Source organism: Oryzias latipes, chromosome 7 (genome assembly GCF_002234675.1).
Source record: "Oryzias latipes chromosome 7, ASM223467v1".
Lineage (NCBI taxonomy): Eukaryota > Metazoa > Chordata > Actinopteri > Beloniformes > Adrianichthyidae > Oryzias > Oryzias latipes.
The window spans coordinates 3,024,585-3,040,844 of NC_019865.2; the positions used below are offsets into that span (position 1 = coordinate 3,024,585).

The 16,260-nt window shown below is 42.0% G+C and overlaps 1 protein-coding gene across 1 annotated transcript; it reads right to left on the reverse strand.

The window, feature by feature from the left end:
* Nucleotides 1-1,677: 1,677 nt before the first annotated feature.
* Nucleotides 1,678-15,000, reverse strand: klf15 (Kruppel like factor 15). The gene is made up of 3 exons (XM_004070269.4): nt 14,835-15,000; nt 11,782-13,361; nt 1,678-3,746 (listed from the first exon to the last, which is right to left on the reverse strand). The coding sequence occupies exons 2-3, from the start codon at nt 13,290-13,292 to the stop codon at nt 3,569-3,571; spliced, it is 1,689 nt and encodes a 562-aa protein (XP_004070317.1). The 5' UTR covers nt 13,293-13,361; nt 14,835-15,000; the 3' UTR covers nt 1,678-3,568.
* Nucleotides 15,001-16,260: the final 1,260 nt, after the last annotated feature.

Genomic DNA, 16,260 nt, shown 5'->3' on the forward strand with positions numbered 1-16,260 from the left:
GGAGCCAAATTTAGTGACCATCTCCTGATGTTGAACAGCCTTCACATGTTGCCATGGAGGGCAAATTGTAGTCTAAATCTTGTCAAGAGTCCAGTAACCCTTGTAGCAGAGCTTAGGCACTTTAATATTGGGAGTTGGGTCATCTAGACCCACTAGACAGTGCTCTGAACCTTTTTTCTTCACTGATTTGTGATCTTCACTGGTGTCCATGGATTACATGAAATCTTTCCACCTTTGTCATAGTAGGGAGAACACGTCAATGTAAGGGTGGGGTCACCTAAAAGAGCCCATGGTTAGACTGTTGAGCATTCGTCCAAGTGACATTTTTCACAAAATTACCAACTTTTTTGCAACGTTGTGCCTAAACAAGTTAAAAGTTTCGGTGATTAGAGCATGTTTTTGACTCCAATAAAATGAACATTATAATGTTCCTGCACTTTTAATTGGCATTTGTGGGTGGTTTGATAAAGCTGATTACACACAAAATATAAGACACAATAAAAAGTAATTATATAAGGATTTTAGTACACATGTAAAGCCTCAGTCACATGCACCGTTTTGGGTTGTCCAGGGCCCATAGAGGGTCATAGAGAGGAGTGGCCGCATATTAACCCTTGTGCTATCTTAGATGACCCCACCCTTACATTGATGTGTTCTCCCTACCATGACAAAGGTGGAAAGATTTCATGTAATCCATGGACACCAGTGAAGATCACAAATCATTGAAGAAAAAAGGTTCAGAGCACTGTCTAGTAGGTCTAGATGACCCAACTCACAATGTCAAAGTGCCTAGGATAGCACAAGGGTTAAGAGTAGAGCAGGTGTGTCTTGCAGTTCCCCTTGAGGCTCATTCAGCTATCATAAGGAATGTCATGAAAACGGAATGTACCATTGTGCGTGGTAGGCTAAGTGTATTGCAAAGTATTCGTAAGGCTAATAGATGTTGCACGCACTTATGCCCTACGGAGATGCTGTCATACGGTGTCCTTGCACCACATTCTAGTTATTCATAAGATGTGAGTACTGACTCCTTACTGAGCATGCACCAACGCCCCATGCACAGGGTATGCAGGTGATACTCCACCGAACAACACCAACAGGCTAATGGTTTGAGAGGCTTCAAAAAGAAAAATCAATACAACATGCCTGCGTCTCACCAACTTCACCCGTACGTGTTGTAGGAGTGTTCACTACGACTTGTCGTCTACAGCATAGCCATAGAAAAATGTGCATGAACATTTTCTCTCCACGATGGGGTCATAACCCTTACAGGTTTGACCATTTTTCACCCGGAGACAGCCTGTATCCACCGGTGAGGGCAGTCGGGACTAAGGTTTTAAGTCACTGCAAAGGAGAGTATGGAATGAAAGCACGGGAACTGGGTTCTGCTGGAAAGAACCGAAGGTACAGGTTGGTTTCTGTGACAGGCGACGCACAGGTTGCTGCAACACACTGGAGCTGAGAAGCCTGTCTCTGTGCTGTTGACGGCCATAAATGCCCTCGAAGGGGCGGTCAAGAATGGGGTACAGGCGGTTGTGTGGTCGGTCGATGCCCCAGGTGGCAGCAGCCAGTAAAAAATGGCTGATCCCTGTTTGTTTTTTGTCTTTTTTTGCAAAAGTCTTTTTCTTTTTGGTTTAGAAATGCAAAACTCAGATTTTTTTAAAAACACAGCAACAATTTTATATTCTAAATTTTATTGTAAATGTGTTACATGGTAGAACAAAACAAAAATATATGATTTGAACAAACTCTTTTTGTGTAAAGTGTTTAAAGAATACATTTTGCGTTTTTTACGAGACATTATTCAACAAAATGCATCTGCCACAGAGAAATAATAGCTTCACAGAAACAACAAATGTGTTCTGTAGACACTTGACAAAAACAAGGCTTCCCTAGTTTTCATTTCATATTTATATATTTATATATATGCAAATTATCTAGTTATATACATGTCTTGACATTATCCAAAATCTTTTAAAATCACAGAAATTACAAGAATATTTCAGCTCTCCTTTGTGCAGTATTTACATACATTCGTTGGATCACATTTGACACCCGTTGGGAGAAGTGGGTCTTCCGTTTGCCTTGAAGGAATGCCTGAAAGAGTACGTACATATCCTCCACACAGCCAGGGACAAACACTTCAGATGGGTTGTGGATCAGCTCTTCTTTGAAATAGAATTTGTTTTGGTTTTATAGTGTAAATTTGAACTTTATAAATCTTAGTGAAAAGCACCGTTATTGTTGTGGAGAAGAAGAGAAGTCTTATCCAGAAAAGTAAAATCCTCATAAACAAATGCATAAAGAGGGCCTTGAAGCAACCGGGGGGGGGAAGGGCTTGTATTCAGGTCACCAAGTCCTTTGGATCATTTTAAATTACAATCTTCAGTCACTCACCAGCAGAGACATCAAGTAAATTAGGCTACATAAAAAACTGGTATATCAAATCACAAATTCATAAAACAGAAGTTGTGATTTGTGACTTAAAGACATCGCTTTTCCTCTTCGGATCAAATTATTTTCTGGATGTAGCTGCACAAAAGAATGTTTGATCCAAAAATGAAGCTTTAAAAAATGGGATTTAATCCGAACTAAGACGTTTACCGGATTTTCAGCACTATAAGGCGCACCTATTTTTTTTAATTTATTCCCATATATAAAGACGTATATGTAAACTTCACTGCTTGTTCTTCGGTCGCGATAGCGAGGGTGGTGCGAACGTAGCTTTTTAGATCGCCTTTTATATGACATAAGTTCCAAAATAGACCATTCATTGATGGTGCACCTAATAATCTGGTGTGCCCTATAGTGCAACAATTTGGTAGTCTTCATCAAATAAGTGCAACTACACAAAATTTTTAATTCTCACTAGGGACCAAAAGTTTCTCGTGTGCCAGTGCAAAATACACAGTCTCACCATCTCCAGTGGGGAAGAGTACTAAAACTTGAGCTTTGTTTTTGTGTTTGAAGGTTTTTCTTCTTCGGATGCGATAAAAAAAAAAAATGGCAAGAACACTTAAATAGAGTCTAAAGGAATGTCAATGTTTCCAATACACTGCTGTCTCTTCAGGAAGAACTGTGTTTCTGTTCCAATGAATCTTGCAAATAAGCCACTTTTTGAAAGAAGTTAAAACCGGCATTCAGCTGTTCTATTTCTTTTTCATGATTTAGCTTTAAAAAAAAGAAAAAGAAAAAAAGAAATTGGGGTCAAAATTAAACAAATTCCCCAGAGATGTGAAACTACAAATCTTTTTTGAAAGAGATTTGGCAATGAGATTTCTGAAAAAGATGTATGAGAAGCTTATTCCATCCGTGAGATTGCTGTGTCAAGTAACAGAGTTCTGCTTTAGGTTTTCCAGTCTTTCCTCGCCACCCAATAAATTATCACAGTACCATGAATGTGCGTCACATACTCCAGCGTATGCACACACGCAAGCAAAAAGAGCTCTGCACGGCGTCCTTTTAAGGGTGTTTGGACTGTGGTGCCACCAACCTATGCCCTTGTCTCGTTTTCGTCACGCACACCTCCCCCACCCCCTCCCTCAGCGTCAGTCTGTCAGAGCGGGGGTCACAGGGGTCCGTTTGCAGAGCGTCCTGTCCTGCTGCTTCGTGGAAACCGGTGAACTTTGAGGTGTTTCGACAGGTGATCGCTGCGGGCAAACTTCTTTTCGCAGACGATGCACTGGTATGGTTTCACTCCGGAGTGGGAGCGGCGGTGTCGGGATAACTCATCAGATCGAGAGAATCTGGGGGGGAGGGGGGAAAAAAGGAATAATTAAAATCTAGGATTATTTGCTGCACCATTTTCCCACATATTGCATCAACATTTTGTCTGTGTGTAGGAATCCCTTCATAAAACGTAGTCGTGCTTGGAGTGCAAATACAATAAAGCGTAATCTAGAGTCATGGCGCTTCATGTGTGTAATTCTCTACAACTACTGTGTGAAGCTGAGGAGGCATCCATATTTAGCTCAGCACATGAGCAGTGTAAATCCAAGCCCAGTCTATTCCTGGCCTGATCTGCTGTGGTCTCCATGGGCTCCACTCAGCCAGCAAAGCGTTAACTGGATGTAATGCCTCCACACCTAAGACATGGTTTTGTGCGTAGAGGCAAAGCTGCCAGGATCAAATTAATCTGTAACCAAGACCGGTTCGGTTTAGAGGCTGCAGGACGGAAGGTTTGCTGAGATTTAAAGACACAGTTATCTGTCTCAAGATCAGAAGCTAAATGTAAAGCCGGCCTGTTTTCATTACCGAGTCATAAAAAGAAGAAGCAGCTTATAAAGCTTAACAATAAAATCCAAAGAATGTTTAAACAAACTGGGGTTAGAAATGGGAGGTTTTATTTTACCAGCGTCTCACCTAAGATTATATGTAACCTGCAACAGTAAAGGGTTTGTTTAGAAACTTTTAGTGGGGCGAAAATATTTTATATTCTTAGTGAAAAAAACACAAGTATTTAAAAAAAGACAAATCTAAACAAAAAAACAAGCTGGCCAGAAAACAATCTTAATCAGAATCAGAATCAGCTTTACCGGCCAACTACAGTGCATGTGAAAGGACTTTGGCTTCGGTGTTAAAACATCATAACTGCATTGATGCCGTCGTTTTTCCACGTCTATCGTATTTATTTTTGATCGTGTCTTAAAAGCTCAACAGATTTTGCAGCATCGTAATGTTAGAAAACTAACAAGATGTTTTTGTAAATTAGCAGACACATGGAAAGTAAAATTGAAAATATAAATTCATTTTATTTGGACAAATGAAAAAAAAAACAAAGCATTAAAAGGTAAGAGAAGTTTTTATGTTTATTTTTGAAGGTTTCATTCCGCTGTTAGTGTATTACATTTTAATAAGTGATTTAAATTATCCCAAAAAACCATCAAGTAACAAATCTACCTACGAGCAGAGTAGTGTCTACTTTAATATGTGTATTTCTTTGACTTTAATATCTTTAATATGATTTTTAAATAGGCAAACATAGGTTTTATTCTCTTATTTATTTTTATCTGTAGTATTTGTTTTGGCACCGCCATGGTGATGGCTTTAATCTCATTATACATGTGGACAGGAACAATAAAGAGAATCAGATTCTGATGTGAATTAAATGATATTTTGTCGCTTTCACCTGACTTGGCTATCTTCAAAGGAAAACTGCCAGAAAGTAAATATCAGTGCATCAAAGTCAATCAGTCTGTGACACTAAATTACTGTTAACAAGCTCATCCATCATGCTAAATGTTGCCCTCACAAAGTTGCCACTTCAGTTGTTCCCTTGTTTTTCTGTGGAAACATTAAGAATTTCCAGAAACTTTGCAGCACTTGCAGGAACTGTTTTTATCCTTCACACCTTTTGGTTTTCTTACTTTTCTGCAGCCTTATGTACAAACACAATAAACATGAACCCTGAAGTTTTATTGATTCACAGTGACTCCCCAAAATTTGCCCAACTCAATCTCTTAATAATGGCAAAACAAACTCTACTTTTGCTTTTGCATAGATGGATATCTTTCTATGAAAGCTGAATCTGCCGTAGATTAACCACTAATTATACCATGCTCCGGGTGAATACTCGATTCTGATTGGCTGCTGGGTGTGCATTAAAAAGTGATGACCGCACGCCCACAAAAAAAAGTTCCGGTCACCTGGCTTAAATGTTTTGTATCACTGCGCCAGCTTCTTTAAAAACAACCTTTAGGTGGTAAGAGGTGAACTTTCTCTCTGAACTGATGCTTTATTCAACCCATCGGGAAGATCAGCATATTGATATCGCCGAATCTTGACTGCAGCGGTGGTGCGGCGCCATGTCACGTTACCATGACAAGGCGTCGCGCCACGTAACGAATAGTCCGCTTTTTGTGGAAAAAAAAAAAGATAATAGGACTAAAAACTGGGTAATATTTATTTATTTTGTAAGTGACCATGGTATAAGCGGGTTAATGGCCGATGAAGTGTGCATCATCACATTTTATCTTGGTATTTACTCTTATCCTTTTTAATTTATTTATTTTTTATTAACTATATACTGTACCTCAACTTGTGTATTCTTGACACTGTGTATTTTCAATGTAGTGGTTCTGTGTACTCCTTTTTACTGATTGGACCATGAGTCTGGAATAAATTTTCTTTATCTATCTATCTTTTTAAACGCCGTGGAAGCCTGAATGAAAGTCAATGAGCCATCAAACAAAAGTCAAGATAGAAGCATCGTTCAAGATTTTTGTAGATATCGAGGATTATAAAATGTACTGAACAAAACTGACACCTAAGTATTTGAATGTATATAATAAAGATGCAAAACAACCAAAAAAGCAACTTAGAATTTACTTTGGCATTCACCAAATGCCAAAAAAAATTTTTTTTTAAAGGTAATCAACCAAAGAAAACTTTTCCTTCCTTTGAACCAAAGTTTTTACTGTTGGGAAATCTTCATACAAATCCGATCATCGTACAAAAACGACTGAAGAGATGACAAATATGAAGTAAATGATTTGGAGTTGACATCCAGAGATTATTTTTGCACGTGGATATTTTCTTTTTCATACAGTGGGAGTTTAACCTCACTGGATTGTTATTTTGTTAGTGTGAGGTCAGGTTCTCTCGTGTTACTCCTGTTTACTGTAGCAGCTGTTCACCTCTTTAAAAGCTGCTTGTGACCTGTGAACGGATGCCAGCGATACAGGTAACCTTCCAGTGTACTGAAAAAATAGCCAAAGAGGCAGAGTATTTTCACGGTTCAAAAATACCATTTTGTTTTATGGAGTTATCTGCCAAAACGTTGTGCCAATTTCAGCGAGTATTCCAAAGGACAATCCTGTGATAATCTGCATCGATCAATTATAATAGAGAATTACAAGCTTTTGTTTTTTTTTAAAAAAGGCCAAAAACAACCACAATGAACGTTTGCAGGATTTATTGTAGACAAACTGATCACTGACTCTTTTTTTACAACAGTTAAAACGGCTCTTGATGTACTGAAAAAAAGATAAACTGTGCTGATAAGAATGTGCTGATTAGCCAGAGTAATGGGGGGATGATAAACATGCACATATTACACCCTAAAGCATTGACTCATGAACTGCAAGCTGGAGCAGGAGAGAAACCTGGCCCGGCTCCTCTTTTACTCTCACTGGGCCAGAGTCCAAACACAATACTCTGCAATAGTTTTCATATAAAAAAAAGTTTCAAGAACTAAGATCTATTTCTGAAAATCTCTAGAACTCATTTCCATTCCTCCTGCTGTCTGGCTGTTTTGGTTTTTCTACCCATAATGCAGTCAGTTGTCAGAAGCCGCAACGGCGGACATTTCTGTGGCTGTAGGCGAGGGCCACAAACACAGAGATGGAGGGGATTTGTGCTGGTAAGTTTAGGGTGTTTTTCACTTTGAACACTGGCTTTGACACTCCGCTTCCTCTAGGCTGCTTGGCGTGGCTGCTACACAACCCATTGAGTCCACATTAGTGTAGGTGCTGTGGGAAACGCATCTGCAGGCTTTGTTCAAGCTTGTCCTGAAATCCACTCAGCAGGGAAGGTGGGGCCCTCAGCTCAGTTTGGATGGTAAAAATAACAATACCTTCTCATCCTGACTTTTTGTGTCCTTTAATATTTCAGATGTTGCATGTTGGAGGGATAATCACTTCATCCGAATGCAATTTCCTGACACAAGTTGGCCTCGCAAAGACAAACCACAATGAAAGTAGCCGGAAACCCTCCATGGTTTTAATGAATTTTTTTTTTTTTTTTAGATCAAATGTGAAGCTCGCACTCTGGATTCGGAGCACACAATGTCATTTTTGTGGCCAAATTAAAAAGCAAATAAAAAATCTTATAAGTAAATCTAGCTCACAAAAGATATGCTGACAGAAACAACATTGGCCCAATGACAGCCACACTGTTTGGACATCAAACTTTGGTTTTCAGCTCAGACTCCATAGGTCTGAGCTGAAAATATGACTGTTTTCTTTAGTATGTTGTTGCCTGCATGTCTGCATTCAGATCCAGGCTTGAACAAAACCAGGTTAGGAATGAGAAAAAAACCCATAAAACTGGGAGTCCGGCCAATGAAATAGCACTTCTACAGAGGAGCCAACACAATGATCTATTCTTAGGTTACAGAGGGTAAATGGTGCCTGACTCACTGGTTCAAGTCCATTTCCCAACCCAGGAGAAAGTGGGGGCTGAACTTTATATGAGAGGATATTATTACTGTTCTTAAAAAAAAAAAAAAATCATTTTTTATGCTTTTCAAAAGTAGTCTATCCTTCACAGCTTTAACTTGGCTTCCACATGTTGTGGAGATATGCAATGTTTACCTGGCTGCAGGAGAGCGATCAGTTAAAAAGCAAAGTAAACTAAAAAAAAAAAGAACACCTGCAAATGTGAGACACAACTCCCAAAGAGCTTTTCCTCAACCCAGATAACACACGTGTTTCGGGTCCAAACGGCTTCCGTTCTGCTGGATTAGTAGCCACAAATGCATCAAACGTGACCCAATTCTGCCCTTTTCCCAGCATTTCAGTCACATCTGCCCTCCCAACCACTTATCATCACCTATGAGCGCTTGCTCCGATCTTTAATAGATATACCCTGCAAAAGCATAAGGACACATGCTCTTACAACTACTGTAACTCTTTGGCCGTTTATTCAGTTAACATTGCCAAAGGATTATGACGTAAAGTGCAACGTATATCCAGAGCCAAGTAATTCATTCGAAATTTGCATTTGAGTCATGGGCGGGGCCATTGGTGCAAAGAAACTCCCCGCCTCCCCTTCCCCTTTTTGTTGCTGGGAGCTCGGAGTATGGAGCTTGTGGCCCCGCCAGGGAATTTTCTTCATCACAAATAATCTTTTATTGAAACTGCATTTTTTTTCTGCTCCTGATTCACAATAATTTAAACAAAGAAATACTCAGAAATGCAATTTTGAGCTAAATAGGTCAAAAAAAGTCCTCCATCATCAAAAAAAAAAAAAAACTCCAGAAGAACACCGATTTTATCGCAGTGGGTCTTTTAGGGGGTTTGGCCCTTAAGGTTTCTTCAATGACTTATGCTAGACACAAAACCACTCATATCACATATGTCCACTGTCCCATAAGGTCAAAGGTCTTTAAGTATGGTAATACTTGACAAATATAAAACATTAAAGGATACACCAGTAAACGTGCTAAGGTTTGAGCAGCAAATCTTTGCTGCACCCTAGATACACTTTACAAAGCAGAAATGCATTGAGAACGACAGCCATGTGCAGAAAGAGCCCTCACAGTCTGAGGTTAAACTTTACTGATCAAAATGTTACTGTCTCCATTTTTTTCAGACACACATTTAGCCATTTTCTGGCAAATCCAGCTTCGAACAAGACCTCTGCATTAGCTGCAGCTCTGAATCCCTGTTTTAGCTGGATGGCAGAGAAAGACCTGCGAAATTTCAAAAGGTTCCAAAGTCAGAAGATTTAAGCAAACACAATGTGATGTTTTGTAGAATAACAACTGAGACTAATGTGTCAAACATTGGAAGGTCTGGTTAACTGCCTGAGTCACGACGATTGATATGACTCAACAGCTTTGGCTTTAGATTCCAAGAGTTCTGCTGTTCTGTTATTCTTGGTGAACATCCTTAAAGTTAAGACTTAGAAAGGGGCAATGCTCCAGATGAGTAAGACGTCTGACTTTAACATCACTGTTCTGCATAATGAGAAGCTGAAAAAGATTTGAGGGCTCACAAAGCAGGGGAAAACAATATTTGGACTCTGAATGACAGCCCTCATGGAGGCGGTAGATCCACACCAATCACATGGTTTTCATGTCTAAACTCATTCCATGCCCAGCAGGTTTTGTTTCACTACATTTAAGTGCATTTCAAAATGTTCCATAGCAGTCTATATTAAGGTCTACCAAGCCTCAATCACCCTTTGATCTGTTTTCAAAATGTTCCCAGGGGTCTTTTAATCAAGATTATGCCGCTTTTAGCCAAAATCTCAAAACCTGTGCCATTTTCTGGGACATAGTTTCTGCAGCGCGGCGGGAGTTTATTAAAAAATTCATCTCTCAGCTCACCTTTGCACTAACAGATTGCATGACTGAATGATTTCACACTATTTGGTTTTAAGGCATAAGTATGCGTGTGAACACTATCTGTTTTGTGTACATGTCGACAGGTGGACATTTTTGCAGCTAGCAGGTGTGTTTATAACATTTGAGTGTGTGTGTGGACGGGCCCCGCCCTTTTTGTACTTCATTTGAACCTTACCATAATGATTAACAACCAGTAAACTTGCTGCTTTATGCTGCTTCATGGTCTTACCCCCCTTCCCCTCCTATTATCACCCCCTACCCCCCCTCTCTCTAGCGTCCCTCTCTCTTCTTCCCCTCTTCCCTTTTCCGTCCGGTCCAACACCAAAGATTTTCAGACATGATTGAAATTAATAAAGTTTGGCCTCAATTACAAAAGGGGTTTATTCAGACATACCTTTGGTTTGTCTGTAGATTAATAATCCCTCTTGTTAAAGTAAAATATGTCCAACACAAGAGGCCCTCAGCTCTCATCTGTCTGCCCAGCTGTTGGACAGGACAAGTTAAAAAAAAAATAAAATAAAAAGAAATTCATCTCTGAGTTTAGGGCCTGACTGTTGACTCAAAATGCCACAAGAACATATTAAAACACTATTTTTTATTGGCATGCCAAACTGAAAACAAAATTGTTCTATTGAATAAACTGCCAAGTCAGGTTTCAATTATAGTCAAAGGGTGCAAAAACTATTCAGGCCTCTTCTCCATTAATTGCATGTCGCTAAATTACAAATGAGTAATTCCATTAAGAAAAACGTCACTTCTAGGAAAACATTGTTTTTTTTTCTCCAACAATGGCACGAACTTCAAGCAAAACCCTTCCATTTACATATGAATGCATCTACACACAGCATGTGTACCATTGGGCAACAACTGCAAGTACAGAGCAAGAATTCATTGACCAGCAGGTCAAAAGCTGTACTTTGGATCGTCATGTTCCAAACAACGTTCTGACCCAAATGGGAGGAAAACCCTCGCAGAACAGAGAAAGCCAACAGCTTATGGCAAACTTGAAAGACGTATCACGTCTTCAAAACCACGCCAGTGCAAAGCTTCACGCACGATCCTGGAGGACGGAGGGGGTTGTTACATAAATGTGTTGCAGACAGTGAGTAAACAGGTGTAATAGTTAACGGGAGGGGGGGGGCAAAGTCTGCCAAGAAACAACTTCAAAGGTTCTTCTATCTAATCTGTAACCTGAGTGCAGTTCAACAACACACAGATAGCAGGGAGGACACATCCAGCTGCTAGAGAACAAGCTGATGACAACAACCTTTTGCTTGCTCATCTGCTGTCATGGTAAACGCATAACATTAAACTTCTGCATCCTAGTAATCAACAAGAACCTGAAAAGACTGAGAAATGGCTTTTTTTTGGGGGGGGGGGGGGGGGGGGAGTTAAAAAAAGAACAAAAACAAAACACTGCAGGGGAAGGCATCTCTTATCTCTTTTACCTTTAACTAGCCTGAGATAACCGAGCCAGTTCATTATAAGTCAATCTGTCCTGTTCCACATTATCAACAGCTGATTTAAAATGTGTGAATGTAGGATCAGATGGGAAGGAAGTTGTTAAACTTGATTGGTCTAATCCCTGTGGAGATAAGCATCATCCTGTTATTAAATGTATGTGACTAGATCTTTTGTGCCGTTGGTTATCTCTATTAGCCCATCTAAAGTGGAATATTTGAGGTTATTGTGAGGAGCCTGGTTCTGCTCACCTCCATCCACAGCCCGGCCACGTGCAGGCAAAAGGCTTCTCCCCCGTGTGCCTCCGCAGGTGCGCTTTCAGGTGGCTGCTCTTGGTGTACATCTTGTTGCAGCCGGGAAAAGAGCACTTGTGCATTTTAATGAGATCTGCCACTGCACTTTTCTGGCAGCGCTGGCCTCCGGCGAGGACCCCCGCCGCCAAACTGCCGCTTAAGCTTCCGTCACCGAGCCCTGTGGGTTTAGCAGCAATGGGAACCGGTGCAATCCGGACAAATTTGGATGAACCAGCACTTCCAATTTTGTTTGAGCTAGCAGCTGCCGGGGAAAGTAGCTGGGGCACCAAAGCAAAAGTTTGCCCCTGGATGGTGACCAGGAGCTGCGCGATTTTGATATCAGATGGGCCTTGGGCAGGCTGGGAATGGGTTTTCTGAGGCTGGCTGGTCACAGCGTCTGATATGGCGTTGGGGTTTGGTTCTTGTTTGATCTGGATGGGCTGGATTTGAAGAATGACAGGCACATTGGAAGAAGCGTTGGCACTTTCAGACGAATCTGATGAGGATCCACAGTCCTCCTGTTTGATCCCATCAACCCGACTGTCGGCTGAAATTGCATCCACCATTGATGGCGAGCTGTCCATCTCTGATGGATCTGATGACTTCTTCAGCACATCTTTGGTCTCTAAAAAGGAGGGAAGTGGAGAACGTGCCACCGGAACAGTCTGATCCGAGTTTCGGGGTGATGACTGTCCTGCCCATGTCGTGGAACCCTCGGCCTCGGCATCATCAGACGTTGATGTCTCTGGAGACATTGCCTCCTCGCTGCCATCCTCCTCTTTTTCCACCCCCACAACCATGTTCTCCTCCAAGAACTCCTCAATCTCTTCCAGAGTGGGCTGAAAGAGGAGTGCTTCAGGATCCTGCAGCTCGTCAAGGAAAACTGGGAACTCGAAAACGTCCTCTTTGGTGTGCTGCTGCAGGACGTTTGGCCGCTGCTCCCTCTTGGACTCCCATGTCAGGCTTATGGCAGAAGAGTCCAGGCCCATGGCATGGGAGGAGGTGGTGGAGGATGAGGAGGTAGTAGAGGAGGTCGGAGAGGAAAGACAAAGAGAAGAACAGAGAGGAAAAGAGACAGAGCTGGTACCGCTGTTGGAGCTCAACGAGGTGGTCACAGATCCTTGTGAGAGTAGGAGGTCCAACAAGCTTTCTTGACTTTCTCCTCCTGAGGAGCTGCAGCACCCATTGCTCCTTCTGCTCTTGCTCTCATAGCTGGCATGAGACACCGGCGAGGAGGACTCTGGGCTGGAGCAGTGGGAGGAGCAAAGGCTGGAGGAGTCACTGAGGTCATCCTCAGAAAGGCAAGGTGGAGAAAAGAGGGTCACCCCTTGGTAGGACTGGTGATGGTAGGAGCATGCGTCGGTTACCATGACGCCCAAGATGTGGTGACAAGCGCAGTTGTAGTCAGACCTTGGAGAGCCGGAACAATACAGGAAGGTCTCCTCACCAAGAGACAGGTGATCAACCATTCCTGTAGGGAGGGATGTTTGCCGACTCTGCTTTGCTCTGAAGACCAAGCTTCTCACCAGAATGTCTACCTGTGGAGGAGAAGAAGACGTCAAAACGATCCTCCATTTATTCCACAGATGGTTAAGGAGGATTTTCATGCATTCACTTAGTGTGACTGCCACTTTGAAAAGAAAAAGAAAATCTGACCAAGGGTGGGACATCAGACATGACTGTCGCCACTGTCGCCGTTGGGTGAACTTCCAAGGAGATATTGAGAGCTTAGGCACTTGTCTGTGGTCATTCTGACCTTTGCGTGTGGTTAATGTTTTACACAGCTGCCCGTCAAGTGTCAGTTAGTATAAAGAACTGCAGAGGAAAATTGGAAATTCTTGGACTTGACGGACTACCTGCAGCTTGTTTAAGAGCTTTTAACTTGAAGGGCAAAAAGAGTCAAGCACATGTCAGGAAAAAGGAATTCGAAAACCTGTGTGTGTGTGTGTGTGAATGCTGTGTGCATGCATGCGTGTGTGCACTCTGCAGCTGCTAGCTTCAAGCTGACCATGTGGAGTCCGGGTTTCCCATTTCTCACCCCATCTAAGATTAAAGCCACATGGTCATTTAACAGTGCACCCCCCCCTCCCCTCCTAGTCTTTAACTAATCCAAATCCATGCTGCTATGAAACAAAAGTGAGATTAGAAAGAAGCTGTGTTTGACATCTATTCAGATTAGGATCAACAATGTTTTCAATGGGATGAGTGAGGGATTTACGTTCTATTTTTGGCCTCAGAAACCACGTGAAGTGTCTAGATTTACAGGGATTCAAAATATTAGACAATATGAAGTGTCTCTTGAGTGAAACGTGATTAACACGTGATTTTTAACTCGCTTTAAATGCAATCCTGTTGCAAGGAAAAAGTGTGTGTGGTGGTGGTGGTGGTGGTGGTGGGGGGGGGGGGGGGGACGTGCGCCCTCTTCTGCTTAAGAAAAAAACAAAGCAGCCTGCTTTTAAAAGTGGGGACTGGGGGCCTCCAGGGGTCTCGATATGGGTTCCATGTGGTCCCGTTTCGCTTTGATTTTCTTAGTACGTAAAATGAATTTTGAATTTTGTGTGTGTGTGTTTTACGGCTTTTTTATGAGGGGAGTAGGGTTAAATGAGATTGAAAGATTGGAGCAGCTGCTATTACAACTTGGCAAAGTTTGCAGTCATTTGTCCTGCAGCAGCCCTAAAACATCAAGCAGCCTCTGACAGCGAGATGCTCTCTGTGCGCGAATCGAATCGGAATCTTCGGCATGTTCAGCGCTTCAGGCTCTGACACCAAGTGTGACCACAGCCTGGACTGCTTTGCTTAATGACAGAAAAACTCACTCAGTCATGACAAACACGAAAGGTTATCAGAAAAATGTCGCTTTTTCTGCTCAGCGTTGTGGAACTGTGAAAGCGCTTTGCGCGTGATGGATCGCTCCTCTCGTTCCGCACACGCAGAGCCACGTTTCTAAATCACGACAGAAAATCTGAACACAACCGCGCGGAGATAGGCATCCTTCGGTAGAAAGAACTCACCTGAAGCTGCGGGGAAAAACCCGCACCGCCACGCCGTGTGCTCCTGTCTGTAAAGTTTGTGCGTAAAAGCGCACGACGGCAATCCTATTCCGGCAGCACGAGCTTTGCGCAGCAGTCCCCACTGTTTCTCACTGTCTTACACACATACACACACACACACACACACACACAAATACCCAAGAACACGCTCCCCCGCCTCCATCAGCGTCACATGATCGCTGCTGGCTGGGATCCGGAAGTCATATGAAGGCTCGCCTGCTCGACGCGTCCTGATTGGATCCTGGTGAAGTGAGGATCATAAATCACTGTCGTGGCCCTTATTGTTGCTTCACTGGGACTTAAGGCAGGTCATGCAGGTGCTGAAAAGCTCCACTTGCAAAATAGTTCCCATTACCCTTGAGGGTGCACTTCAAAGTGTTATGAATTATTGTTGTTTTTTTAAAGCTTTCTTAAGAAAAAAAAATGAAAAGATGCTTGGTTAAAAATAGAAAACGCAGTCACGTTTTTCAAAACAAAAGCCCTTTCCTGCAGGAAAAGCTCCCAGACTTCAGAAACTCCAAACAAGCCTTTTGCCTGTTGCGGAGAAACATGTCTGAGTAAGTGGTTCAGTGAATGAGGGACTCATTGAGGCTGTTTACACACTGCCTAATAACATCAGCAGTAGAGAATTTGCTCTCAGTGCTGCGGAGCAGATCTGGTATAAACACCACTGTGGGCTGGAGTGACTTCTGTGCTCCGGCATAATTTGATTTGACTGTAGGTTTGGTTCCCTTTCAGTGTGTTTGAATAAATGAGCCACTTTCATTTTGCTTGTAAACATTAGGTCTACTCGTGTACAACAGCGTGTCAGTGACTCTTGCCGCTGACGGAAAAGGACGCACAATGTCACACTGTGCAAGCCTGTTAATTGTGCACCTTTGAAAAATGGCTGCAGAAACTGTTAACCACATGGGATTCTGTTGGAAAATTAGCAACTTACTGGCTCCTGCCTCTGATTCTGCTCTGTTACTCCCTTCTCCAAGACTTGGTTACTGTTATGACCAATGTTCCAGTTAGGTATATTACTGCAACGCCATTAAAAGTAATAATTCTTATTACTAAAGCAACTTTACTGGGCAATTGAATTTCGGGTGTAGCAACTATCCTGTTATGTTCAGACCGACAAATTACCTCCGATACAAGAACCGAGACTGTCACTGTTTACCTTCCACTATTTCTGCACATGCTCAGTTGGGCATAATATCCGCTTCAGCAACTGGAAATGAAGGGAAACTAGAATCACCTGTAAAAGCAGGCTTTGTTTTCTGAAAACTTCCTGTTTCCACGAGACAAAACCAACCCAACTACCACAACATATTCCACCAAAACATGGCTGTTTCTTCCATTTAAAGACACACTGTGTCAAGAATAATGTTTTTGGTGTTTT